The 12,912-nt window shown below is 42.2% G+C and overlaps 1 protein-coding gene across 1 annotated transcript in view; it reads right to left on the bottom strand.

Moving 5' to 3' along the window:
* Positions 1 to 6,065, bottom strand: part of FBXL7 (F-box and leucine rich repeat protein 7) — a 385,471-nt gene extending 379,406 nt beyond the window's left edge. Inside the window, exon 1 of the mRNA XM_010957265.3 lies at positions 5,548 to 6,065. Within this exon, the coding sequence (XP_010955567.1) occupies positions 5,548 to 5,584 (37 nt within the window). The 5' untranslated portion in view covers positions 5,585 to 6,065. The remainder of the gene's footprint in view (positions 1 to 5,547) is intronic.
* Between the last annotated feature and the right edge of the window lie 6,847 nt (positions 6,066 to 12,912).

Here is a 12,912-nt window from a genome sequence, read left to right as displayed (position 1 = left end):
GAGAAGTAGCAATATGAGTTCGAACCAAACAATAACCCTTTATCAAACATAATCGCACATGACAGAATGTTTTCTAGGGAACTTCAGGTAGGGTCCTACAGTAGATCCATCAGTCAATGCAGAAATCTCTAGCACAACATCCTTTACTGTGGTCGCCTTTCCCCTGTGGGAGGACTCACTCTCTCACAAGGTAGCCTGTCTCAAATGTGGGCAGGTCTTTCCTCAGACTAAGCCAAATCTACCTATTGTCTAGTAACTTACATACATCTGCCTTTGCTCAGCATGCTGAAATTTAACCTTCATCATGACAGCTCTTCAAATATTATTTTTTAAGATACTAAGTTTCTAAACTTCATTTATGCTGTTTCATTATTCAAAGAATTTATTCACTCTAGATTTATTCACTGTCATCTATTTTAATACATTGCTAATGCCATCTTAAGATGCATGCATGATACCTAGAAGTTTCCACCAAAGAGCCAAGCCAAGGGATGTGAGTAGCTTCCAGAGACACTTGCAGATAAGGGCTAAGGGCAAAAGTAATTAACAGCTACTCATAATCAACTCAGAATTCATTCTCCTTCAAAGGGCATAGTCAGTTGATTCCCAGGGAGAAAGAAAAGTTACCTCTCTTTTTTTCTCTTGTTTTAAACAGGCAAAAAGATTCTCCAAATCTTGGACCTGACCTCACTGTCAGACCAAAAATGGTATTTAGCTTCACTAACACTTTGATTGGAGCCAAACAGTGGAATCAGTATCATTTATCTTCTGATTTTTCATCAGAATGAAATTATTTCCTGGAGACAATAAACAAAGACCTACTTCTGTCTAAGAGTTACTGAGACATCTGGAGGGATCTTCAGGCAAATATTCACTTGCCCAGTAAGTTAGGCAACACCTACTGGTTGCAGCTTGAAGAATATGGCCTAGGCTCTCTCTCCCCTCCCTACAAAAGCAGTCACAAAATAGCTCATACAATATAACTGGATAAAATATGTTTGCAAAGACTCTAGGCAAAGAATACTGCCAGACTGACCCTTTTCCAGAAGGCTGACGATGTTACACTTGCATAAAATGATGCTGCCTGCCCTCCAGCACAAAAAGTATCCACTTTGGCACAAACAGTGGTTGAAAGTGACAGTCAACCTGCTACCTGAATCCTCAGGGGTTAGTCCCTCACTCTCTTTAAATCTCAATCTAAATGCCAACTTTCCAGTAAGGCCCAGAAAATGACTCTAATTAAAATTGCAACACCCTTCCTCCTCCCAACTCCCATCAGTCTTAATCTGACAATTTCCTTTAGGCAGAGACCTTAGCCCCTTCAAACACGCCGCACCCTCTCCTGAAGTCTGTGTGTATGCACACATGTTAACTGTTCCCCCCTCCCCTCCCTCCCAACACGCATGCACACACACACACAGATGAAGATATGACTGGCAAGGACAGGACTGATGTATCTCAAGAATCTGGAAGAGTTCCTGGCGCAGAGTGGGAAATAAGAGTCAACATGTATCGGTTGAATGAATGAATACGTAACTCTGGACTTAGACAGACTTGGTCCTGAGTTCCAGTTCCAGCTATACCAGCTGTAAAAGACTTTGGGGAAATGATCATCCTCTCTGCACCTGGGTTTCCTTATTGGTAAAATGGAGACATAGGAATGCCTGTCCCATCGCGGGGCTGTCGTAAGAATTACGAGAGTCAGTGTGCATGAAGGGTTTAGGATCCTACTTAGACAAAGTCAGCGCTCAATCAATGTTATCTGCCATCGTTATCACTACATCAAACTATGTTTCCCGAACTGGTGATAGATGTGTGAGGATTTATGCTCCCCAGCAACTTTCTCTCCCCATATCTGAAGAGCCCAGGTCTGAGAAGATGGAAAGGGACCCAGGGCGTTTGACAGAGCAGCAGAGCGACCAAGGGTCAAGCCTCATCAGGAAGCCCTCATCAGCTCCAATTCAACAACACGCAGGGTTTTACAAAGGAGCTGTTAACAGTGTGAGGATGACAGACTCAGCCCCGCTGCAGCAGAATAAACATAACAATGAAACCACTGAGTAAGTGAGGGTGAGGCTGGAAACCTTAAAAGGCAGGAAAAGCAGCTCCTCTCCTCCTACTTGAAGAGAGAGATTTGTTTATTTGGCTTAACTGGAGTCAAAGCTAATGGTTCTAATGGCTTTGAATCACCCCCAACTCATTCTCCAGATTTCTATGCATGGGCTGTAACTTACACTATATGAAAAAAGATAAAGAGAAAAGTCAGCCTTCCATAAAAGAATTTCCCAGAACATACTAATCATTTAGACATTCGCTTATGTTTCTAGAAAGCTAAGGATCAGGGATGGGATGGTAACTTTTTCCTGGAGCCAAAACTGAGTCTGCCTAAAGGCTGAAAATTAAATCATTAACTTGAATGTTCACTAAGTATTTAGGAAAACAAAACACTGGAAATGACCAATATTGATATACACATTCCTTCAATCTCAGGAGAAAAGCAGAGATTTCAGGACTGATTGAGTTAAGAGAAGAAGTGGGAATGAGTGAGGAAGACAGAGATGAGGGATAAAAGGGATGACAAAAGGAAGAGAGGAACTGACTGATTTGGGCACAATAAGAGTCTTAACTTCCTTATTTATCGTAACATGTCTTCCCAAGGCTAATCTCTGTTAAGTGGTCCATTCAGGCATTATAAGAACAAAATAAAATGAATGATAACATGATCAAGGATTACATCAGGACAAATAACGCCAATAAAAAATTTCCCTACTCACTCTAGACAAGAAAGACCTCAAGATTTGGGGGCAATTGAGCAAGGTCACAGTGGCTAAGCTGAAGCTGGAATCAAATTTCCAGACTCCCAAATCAACAGAAGAACTGCCTTAAGTTTTAATATAATATGCATGTGATAAACGATTCAGATTCTGCATTTCCAACAAGCTCCCAGGTAATACTGATGCCCCTGGTCCTGGGATTACAGAGAAGCAGGAAGCTTCTGTCCCCTTGCACCTGCTAAGGTAAGTTTTGGGAATAATTTTTTTTTTAATTAAAAAGATATTTTCCAGGAGCAGGAGAAAGTGAGATTACCGATCAAACACTATAGTTTTAAAAGTTCTAATAATTCACAACAATATGTATAAAATTTAACTGTCATTTGCATGGTGGTGTCAATTCCACTAGTAAATAAAATATATTTAAGGTGCAGAGCTTTAAAGCATACACCAATGTTTCATAGTTGAGGGATCGCTCACTGAGCAATGCTGTGGATATACACTCTATTGATAATTTCTCCCTTATGTTTGAAATATACCACACCTAAATTGCACTAAATCTATAAAACTGTCTTAATTTCCAGTCTCTTTTGGTAACAGAAATCCTGTGTCTAGGAGTTGCTTTCAGTTTCTTTGAAATTTGACATTTTAGATAAGAAAGATGACACTAACACACCTAATACCAACAGGCTTCTGTGCATAGTTTCTGCCACCTGACAGCACAGTGTAACAAAGCTGACCATATGCAATCACACACATATCATGATCATATAATATATTATATATATTATATAATAATGACATATATTAGGAGAGGTCAAGTGTAACTAGGAGGAGAAAAGATTTTTGAAAAGCTCTTGTTATTTCTATTTCTTTATTCCCTGCCCCCACCTGTTACACAGGAATCTCCATTCATTTCAAGAAAGTTGATTAATGTTGAACACAATGTATCCCTCCAGCCAAAAGTCAGTTACCTCCCAAAACTTCCTATTGGTCGCCTTGAATCAGCTGAGCCCAAGAGGTTTTCCCTATGAAAAGTCCACAGTGTATCTAAATCCGATCCCAGTAAAATTTCACTTTGGCTGAAGTGAAAACGCAGAGGTAGCATTTACGGATAACAGCTGGAGAACATTAGTTCTCTGTCTCTCCTTTTCTCTCCCAAGGGTTGAAAACTCTGCTGTTCAGACAGGAAGTCGTCATACACCACACACGGTACAACAGGAGACGGCTGGGATAGGAGGACAAGGTGCAGAGGATTAGGAAGAGTTGTGAGGGGCTTTGTTGGAGAACACAGAGCAGAGGCTCTGTGTTCCTCCTGGGGTGTCCGTCCCCACCTCCCCAACCAGTGTTGAAGTATCATAATGTATGCACACTCAGAACTGACAAGCACACACCTCACTCCCTGAAAGCTTTTTAATAACTCAGAGTAAGAAGGCTTAATCTCTCATTTTTCCACAAATTTTTAAAACATTAACTTCAAGACGTTTTTGGGGGGTGGCCAAGATTCTCCAATAATCTTTTCTGGCAAAATTTCACGTCTGCTATCTAAAAAGACAACCTTTTAACTTCTTCTAAATGAAATTGTCAGACGAAAAAACTCTCTCATATAACTACCCAGGAAAGATATATATATTTCATATATACGTGGAATTCAAAACATGATGATCTAGAAAAGAATGATTTAAACAAAAGGTTCTTGTGGATACGGTTTTTTAGGGTCGGTTTCTGCTGTAATTTCACAAAGCTGCTGAGAAGGAACACAGACACAAACAACGGGAGAGGCATCCACATTCTGCGGCCACAGCTCAAAGTTTTGCACAGGGTGATAGGAGTTTCCCTACCACCACATGCTGAATAGCCATTCTGCATTCCTACCAGTCTGCAGGCGCTGGACCCCGTTTCTAACCGCCGGTCCTCTGGGGGCGGACTGTAAAAACCGACCCTGTCTCTTGCACTCCCCTCCAGCCAAGTTCACGAAAGACAAACCTTCCTAACTTTTGAACTGCGGGAAATGCCTTTGCCGTATGCATATCAGGGGCATGCCGTTAATCAACTGGGTTACAACACTAAGGTTTTATGCAAAGAGGGGGAGGAGGGGCGAGGGAGAAGCCAACCCACACATCCATCATCCTTTAGCAGTGGGTGGAGTTTAAAGTTTCCCCAACTTCCAAGTTCCCACTTGACAGGCAATATTTCTGTGCAATTTCCAGCCCCACGTAACAGATGGTCCTTTGCCCGTTTCCAGCCCCGAGAGGGCCCAGACAAAGCCCCCAGCCACCCCTCGCCTTGCACGACCATAGGTGGTCAGCTTCACGAAGCTGTCAGCTCGGGGGCAGGGAGCAGAGAATGGAAACTTAACTTCTTCCAGAAGTTTTTCCTGCTACAGGAAAGTCCAGGGGACTGGTGCACAAAGGCCTGGGAAAGTTTTCACTGCGTTGTTTTTGAAAAACGTCTTCCGCCATCTGCCAAACCATCACCCTAAACCCCAGATGCTCAGGGAAGGAAAGTTGGGGCACATGGGTTCAGACACATGGCAGAAATGCGACTCGAGCCGTCCTAAAGACAACCTGAGAAGTTGCTTAGAGACCCCCGCGGTGGGACAGCATCCTCGGGGCGCCGGAGCGGGCAGTGCCAAAGGGGAAGGTGACGGCCCAGATCGGGTGCCCAAACAGGGGTGCGCCTCGGCAGCGTGCGAGAACCTTCCTTCCCAGATGGGAGGGCGAGGGGAAGGGAGGGGGACGCGACTCGGGAGTGTTAGGACGGGCGGCCCACTCACCCTCACTGCCGTACTGTTTGCCATTGTTCGCGCCCATCCTGCCGCCGTCATGCCCGCCGTCTCCCGGGACACTCCATAGCTGGGGCGCACCGCCTGTGCGCTCCGCCAGAGGAAAGCCCGCCCGACGGGACCGTTAGCTGCGCATACCCCACGCTCCGGGACCGATCTCCGACCGGGGGCGGCCCCTGCACTCGGGTGGGTGGGGGCTCTCCGTCCCCTCCGGGCACCCCCGATGGCGCCGGGTGGGGCCGGGAGCGGCCGCCGCCCTTAGAATCCGCCTTCGGGGCCAGAGGGCGCAGCGCCGCGGAGAGCCCGCGCCCCGGGGCCGCCCAGAGGCTCGCCGCGCCGCCGCCGCCGGGTCCCCATCCGCCCGCCCCGATCCCCCGGAGGTGGGCGCTGAGCCGCGCGGGCGGCCGAGGCTCCCGGGCTCCGCTGCCTCCTCCGGGCGCCCCTGCGCACCCGCGGCTTCCCCGGGGAGGGAGCGCGGCGGCCACTTGTTGCGGGCGCCCAGAGCCAGCAGAGACTCGAGGCCCGGCGCCGCTCGCCCACGGGCCGGACTTTTGTTAGCGCCAGGCGCCTCCTCTCGCCGCCCAGCGTCAATCACAGCTGGAGCCCCGGGGAGGAAGGCCGGCCCGGAGATGCGCGGCCTTTTAAAGGGGCAGCGCGCCTTTTCGGGGCTCCGGCTCCCAGACCCAGCCTCGGCGCAGGCCCTGCGCGCCACCAGCGAACCGCTTTGAGCGGAGGAACGTGTCCTTGGTTCTGTTTTACTATTGTTCTTTTATAGGCTGAGCCCCTAATTAGTACGATGAGCTTCCAGGCGTCGTTTGAAATCCCTTGGGTTGGCCTGCAAATACGGCCTGTTTTAAGTGTGGGGACATTTAAAATTAACTTGCAACAGAGGCTGATTCTGCCGGACAATTTCAGGTACGTGTGCTGGCATCCTCCTGTGGCACCCACGTTAGGGAACTGTGGCTGGGAATGGAGGAGAGAGGGAGGGAAAAATTGAGGGGAACCTAGCAGGGAGTCACTGCAGAGCCAAAGACATTCCACGCCCCGGTGCGGGAGGTTTCCTGGCTCAGAACTTTTAAGAGCTTCCGAGCCAGGAAGTGTATTTTCTCCCCGTTTCTGATTTTTTTTTTTTTCCTTGTGGTTGGCGTTACCCTTTGTTTAATACATTACAAACCTCTTTTGGAGATTTATGTGACACTTCTAGAGTCTTAAAATGGCCCTTTGGTGGTCCCTCCTTTAAATGGAAAAAGGAAATTCTTCTTAATGTTTTATTCTCTTTCCATATAAATACCTAGAATTTTAAAACATTGCATCTTAGTAAAGACCAGGGCATTCACAGAGCAAATTACTTTGTATGGAGGCAAGAACACAGCACAGTTTCCCCTTTTGGGTGTCATATGTTTCAAATTAAAACATATATACACACACACACACAGACACACACACACACATATATCTTACCGGAATGGAGATCCAGTATTTGTATAATTATCTATTTCTTGAAAGGCTTGGGACCACATGCAAAAATTTTTAGTGACTTGACCTTCTGTAGATTCTATCTGGGTAGTCTCCCTTAATTTAGTACAATTTTCTTAGAGATAAAATACCATGTTTCAAAATTTTAAAAATTAGATTTATTGTTCTGGAGAGATCATGTATTGAAAGAAAAATAATAAATTACCTATTTTCAAGGACAGGATTAAATAGATTTGTGTTCTACTAATAACATATCAACTGTCCCAGTCCAAACAGATTAAAACTGTATTTCAATTCATCTTTTCATATATATAATCTAGCACACTGCCTGGCCAATGATATGTGTTTCCCAGGCCTGCCAAGTTAAATTAAAAACTTGTGTCATGGACCCTAAATAGGAAATAAGGGTAGAATGTCAAAAATATGGAAGAGTTAAATGGGTTTTCAGAGACACCACCTGAAAATATAAACCCAATCTAGAAATGAACAGATGTGTACATTATCTTCATCCAAAATGGGTTTCTGCTCACCTGGGCCTTGTGATTTTCCATCACCACTGATGGAATGGCTCTGATTCTAATCGTGGATCAGATCGTTTTAGAGACACAGTTGAAGATTAACCCTCTGTGAAGTGATGGAATGATGAACTCTCGTCTTGATATTTGCTGTTGAGTGGACAACTTGCTTTTTTCTAGGCAGTTATCTCCCTGGTCATCAGTTCCTCTTTTGAGGTCTACAAATTGAGAAACTGACAGGAGAAGAAACTGAAACTCATAAAGTTTCAGTGTCTCGAGTCACGTGGTCAGTGGCAGATGGAGTCAGGTTCAGGCCCTCTCCTCCCCACTCCACTGACCCTCTTGACCTGGCCATCATGCATCTCGAGTCACTGTCCTCCCTTTTGGTTCAGTCACCTTCCGGGATCTTTAATAGCACAGCAAAGCTAACAGTGCAAAGTAAGTTGTAGTGACTACATTTATATCCTTTGAAATTAAAACCTGTATATATTTTCAAGGCTCTATTGCCTGCCCTAAAGCAGAATAGAGACAATACAATTTAAGAAATTCCAGTAAAACAAAACAGGAAAAAATGGTTTTTAACATCCTTCTGATTATAAATACATGTTGTCATAGTCACTGTAAAATCTCAGAGAAAAAAAAGTAGTTAAGCAAAATGAAAGAAAAGCACTACTTCTGTATAAAATGCAGGTGTACTCAGGTGTGTATATGTTTTGAATTTCAAAAGTAAGATATTATACAAATATATGATGTTAACGAAACATTCCAGTCTTTTCTCCCAGCTGCCAAACCTAATCCCACAACTTTCAATATGGATCTGTAAGTGTCTTGTGAAAAGAATGGCGGGTTTTCACCAGTGGGTTCCCAATAGCTAGCACAGTTCCTAACACAACGTGGTCACTCAGTAAAACTTGGAGAAGGAACGAACGTTGAACAAAGAGAGAAAATAATTTAAATGTTGTTCCACTTTCTCTCCCTCTGCCTTTTTTAAGAGGCCACAATCACTGGAAATATTTAAAAGTAAGCATTCTAAGTCATCCCAAAACTTAATAATAATGTACCAGGCACTGTTTTTCCCCTGCACCCAGTACCTTTTCCTTTTTTGCTCTGAGAGCACCAGTTCCTGTCCTTTGGGAAACTTTCACTCATATTCCAACTGTGGGCTTCCTGTGGGATCTTGTCAGTTATGGTGGTGGTGGTGGTGGTGGACTTCCTGGTTAGGTGGGGACCCATTATGAGGCTCACCCAATCAGACACACAGGTGTCCCTGGCAGTGTGGGAGTAGCAAGTGCCTCTCCCCCCTCCTAAAGTGAAATCAGGGGAGAGTCAGGACTTCTACCTTCATCCAGGAGTCACAGGGCCAAGCCCACCACAGTGTCAGTGGGGGACCACATGGGGTGGTCCAGATGGGGAACCAGGACTCTCTCCCCACCAGCAGTAAGAAGGAGCCCCCTTACCTTCAGTGTCAATAGCAGTTGAATGGGGACCTGAACTGCCACTTCCACCTGATGGGTACAAGGTGGCATAGTTGAGACAGAAGGTTTAAGTCAGACTCAGGCTCATAATATTATCTGAAAATGTCCAGGTTTCAATGGAAAATCCTTCATCATACCAAGAACCAGGAAGGTTTCAAACAGAATGAAAAAAGACAACAGATGTCAACACCAAGATGACAGAGATATTAGAATTATCTGACAATAATTTTAAAGCCATGGGAAAAAGTACTTCAATGAGCAATTACAAAAATGCTTATAATAAATGAAAAAACAGAAAGCCTCAGCAAAGAAGGAGAAGATATGAAGAAGAACCAAGTGAGAAATTCAGAACTGAAAAATACAGTAACTGAAATAGAAAAGCTCAGTGGATGGGCTGAACAGCTGGATGGAAGAGGCAGAGGAGAGAGTCAGTGAATTGTTAGACAGAACAATAGACATTACCCAATCTGAATAAGGAGACAATAGACTGAAAAAAATGACAGAGCCTTAAGGATTGTTGGGAATATAATCAAAGATTTAATATTTGTGTCTTCAGACTCTCCCGTGGAGAGGGGAAAGAAGGAAAAACTGAAGTATTTGAAGAAATAATGGCTAAAGGTATGGACACAACCTAAGTGTCTATCAACAGATGAATGGATAAAAAAGATGTAGTATATATATACAATGGAATATTACTCAGCTGTGAAAAATAATGAAAATTTGCCATTTGCAGCAACATAGATGGACTTGAAGGGCATTATGCTAAGTGAAATAATTCAGACAGAGAAAGACAAATACTGTATGATATCACTTATATGTGGAATCTAAAAAATACAACAATCTAGTGAATAAAACAAAAAAGAAGCTGACTCATGGATCTAGAGAAAAAACTAGTGGTTACCAGCAGGGAGAGGGAAGCAGGGATGGGAAGTACAGGGACAGGGGATTTTTTTTAAAAAAAGGATTATTACGGGATTATATGAAATCATATGTATGAAACTTCTGAAAATTATAAAACACTGTTGAATTTTTAAAATCTTTCATTCAATTACAGAAACAAAAAGGAAGGAAGGAAGGAAAGAAAGAAAGAAAGGCAGGCTAAAAACTTCCCAAATCCTTGAAATGATAAATTTATAAAGATGGTGATCAGGTTCATGGCTGAACGGGTTAAGGTGGGTTCTGAATGGAAGTGCATGTGGTTATAAAAGGACAACAAGAGAGATTGTCATGGTGATGGAAATGTTCTGTATCTTGGCTGTAGCCATGTCATTATCTTGGCTGGGATATTGTACTACAGTTCGCAAGATTTTATCATTGGAGGAAGCTACGTTAGGTGGTAAATGGGATACCTCTGTATTATTTCTTACAAATGCATGTAAAACTACAAATATCTCAAAATTACAAGTGTAACTTGAAAAAAGAAGCTCTCTTCCCACAACAAGACCTATTTCTACATATTCTTTCCATATTGTCATTTACAACACCTTCCAGTTCCTCTTCTTACACATAGAGTCCCATGGGAAAGCAAAAGTCTTCATGATCACTGATTCCTTAGTGTTTATCAGATTTACATCTGTGTCTACTCAGCACTGATTTAGGCACAGCAGCCTAACCTTGAATTTGGGGGTATCAGAATTAAAGGCTCCACTGATGAAAGGAATTGTCCTATTGCTAAATTAAATTGTCCAGTTATTTTGTCCTGTGTGAACCTGATGCAAACAGGAAAACATAAAAGTAGAAAAATCTAAGTTTGAATTGATATTCACATTTGTGTTTCTATTTTTCAGTGGCTAACTCAATGACTCAATAACTCAACTAACTTTCAGCTACTTTAATAAATATATCCACACTCTGAGTAATGGGAACATATTCTTCTCTAGTAGTAAATTTTTAGAATATTAGATTCAAACACCAGTTTGATTTACAACACCTTAGGAGCCCATTTTCTCTAGGGGCAGAGCCTCCGAGGTTCAGGTTAATTTTCTGTATTTGGCACTGGGAATAGACAGGCTTCCAGAGCCCCTTGGAGCCAGAGTGCGAGGAACCAGTCAGTGCAGCTCTTTCCTTCAGCCAGACCGTTGGTTGCCAGGTGTACAGAGGAGCACATCATTGCCATAGGTTTCCCTGGGAAATACTGTAGACACAATGAACTCTCCCATGAAACTCATTTTGGAGATCATTCAAAGCTGGACTCTCTGATTTAAAAAAAAAATACTAAAAATGTACATAATAAGTATCAGTTTTTAAAAGGAAAAAAATGAACCAAACCATAGTTTATTCACATTTATGTTGACTTTTTTCCCCCTTGGACATACTGGGTTGCCTTCCAAAATCTGAATCACCTGCTCATCATTAGTTATTTTTGTAGTTCAGGATATAGTTAGATTTGCATATTCTGTTACAGCAATTATGGTAGAAGATGACAAGTCAGTTCAAGAGTAGATTTGTATTACAATGTGTGTGTTATCTAAAACAGGAAATACTGTTTTGTAGTTAATATGTTAAAAAACCAAATATTTGTATCAGACAGAAAAATGATTATCATCTCCTCCCCAGAACATTTAATATATTACTACCTAATTTGTGAAATTAGAGAAGAAAAAAAGAGCACACATTAATTTTATTTCATTATTGACACTGCACTGTTTTGAATTAAATGTTTTGCATGTCTTACCTAGTGTTCATCACTTAGGCAGTGCTTCTAGACTCAGCTTTATTGATGGGTATACTGAGGCTCAGAAAAGTTGAATAAATCTTAAAATGATGCACAGCAAGACTGGAACCAAGAGATATTTGCAAAGCCTATGGTATTTCTCACTGCTTTCTGCCACCAATATCATGCCATCACATGCCAGCCTCATTTTGGACCAAGCCTGGCTTTCAGTGGAGATTACTATGTGTTTCACTTCAAAAGAGTGAAACATCTTTTGAAATCTTTTGAAATTTAATTATTTTTCAAAAAAAGTATTCATTATTCATTATGCAACATGAATCTTCAACATAGCCGTAATGATTGATGGCTAGATAGTTTAGATAAATAATTTAGACATTTTTAAGAAGTATAAAATAAATAGCTTAATAGAATAAACACTTTATATAGGACCCTTGAAACTCCATCTGCTCACAAAAATTCCCTTTACAGATCTGGGAAACAAAGTAGCCATTTGCTTTAATTCAAAATATTACAATATTCACTTACTGTGCCCAACCATTGTACCTTACCCTTGATTGTACACTTAACATGCAATTCCCTATCTCTTTGTCCTTCATCAGGCACCTGTCCTATACCAGGAGGCAAATCACCTGAGACCCCATAATACCCTAAACCAGCATCACAAAGTTCCTGTGCTTATTAGCTCAGAGAGGTATAGCATTCATTCAGAGTCCTAACATATTTATCTGGTTTCTTAGAACACAGAAAACTAGAAGCAAGGCATTAGAAGGAGTATTGCTCAACATATTTCACAAACTACAAAAAAAAAAAGTTACAGCTACTTAAAAGTAAGGTAATGAGAAAAATAAAGGGAAAATGGGAAAACTGAATAAAGAAAAAATAGAAACAAGAAACAAGAAATCTAGGGTGATATAAGCATGGGGTATTGTCTTAGGTAAGATAATACTAGCACCTGTAATAAATAAACCTCCAAAGTTTAGTGATTTGCCTTAATACAAGAGAAATTTATTTATCACTTATAAAATAATCTAAGCCCATGTAAGTAGTCCACTGGAGATTATTCTCCATATGGTGACTCAGGGATCCAGGCTTCTATCTTATAAATCTGCCAATCACAACATCGTCCACATGCAGCTGGCGGAAGGCACAAAGGGTAAGTGGAGAGTCATACCCCATCACACCTGCTGACATCCCACTGATGAGAGAACAAGTTCAA

The sequence above is a fragment of the Camelus bactrianus genome, chromosome 3 (assembly GCF_048773025.1).
Source record: "Camelus bactrianus isolate YW-2024 breed Bactrian camel chromosome 3, ASM4877302v1, whole genome shotgun sequence".
In the NCBI taxonomy this organism is placed as follows: Eukaryota; Metazoa; Chordata; class Mammalia; order Artiodactyla; family Camelidae; genus Camelus; species Camelus bactrianus.
Note: the sequence above shows the minus strand (reverse complement) of the source record. Positions and strands in the feature narration are given on the sequence as shown.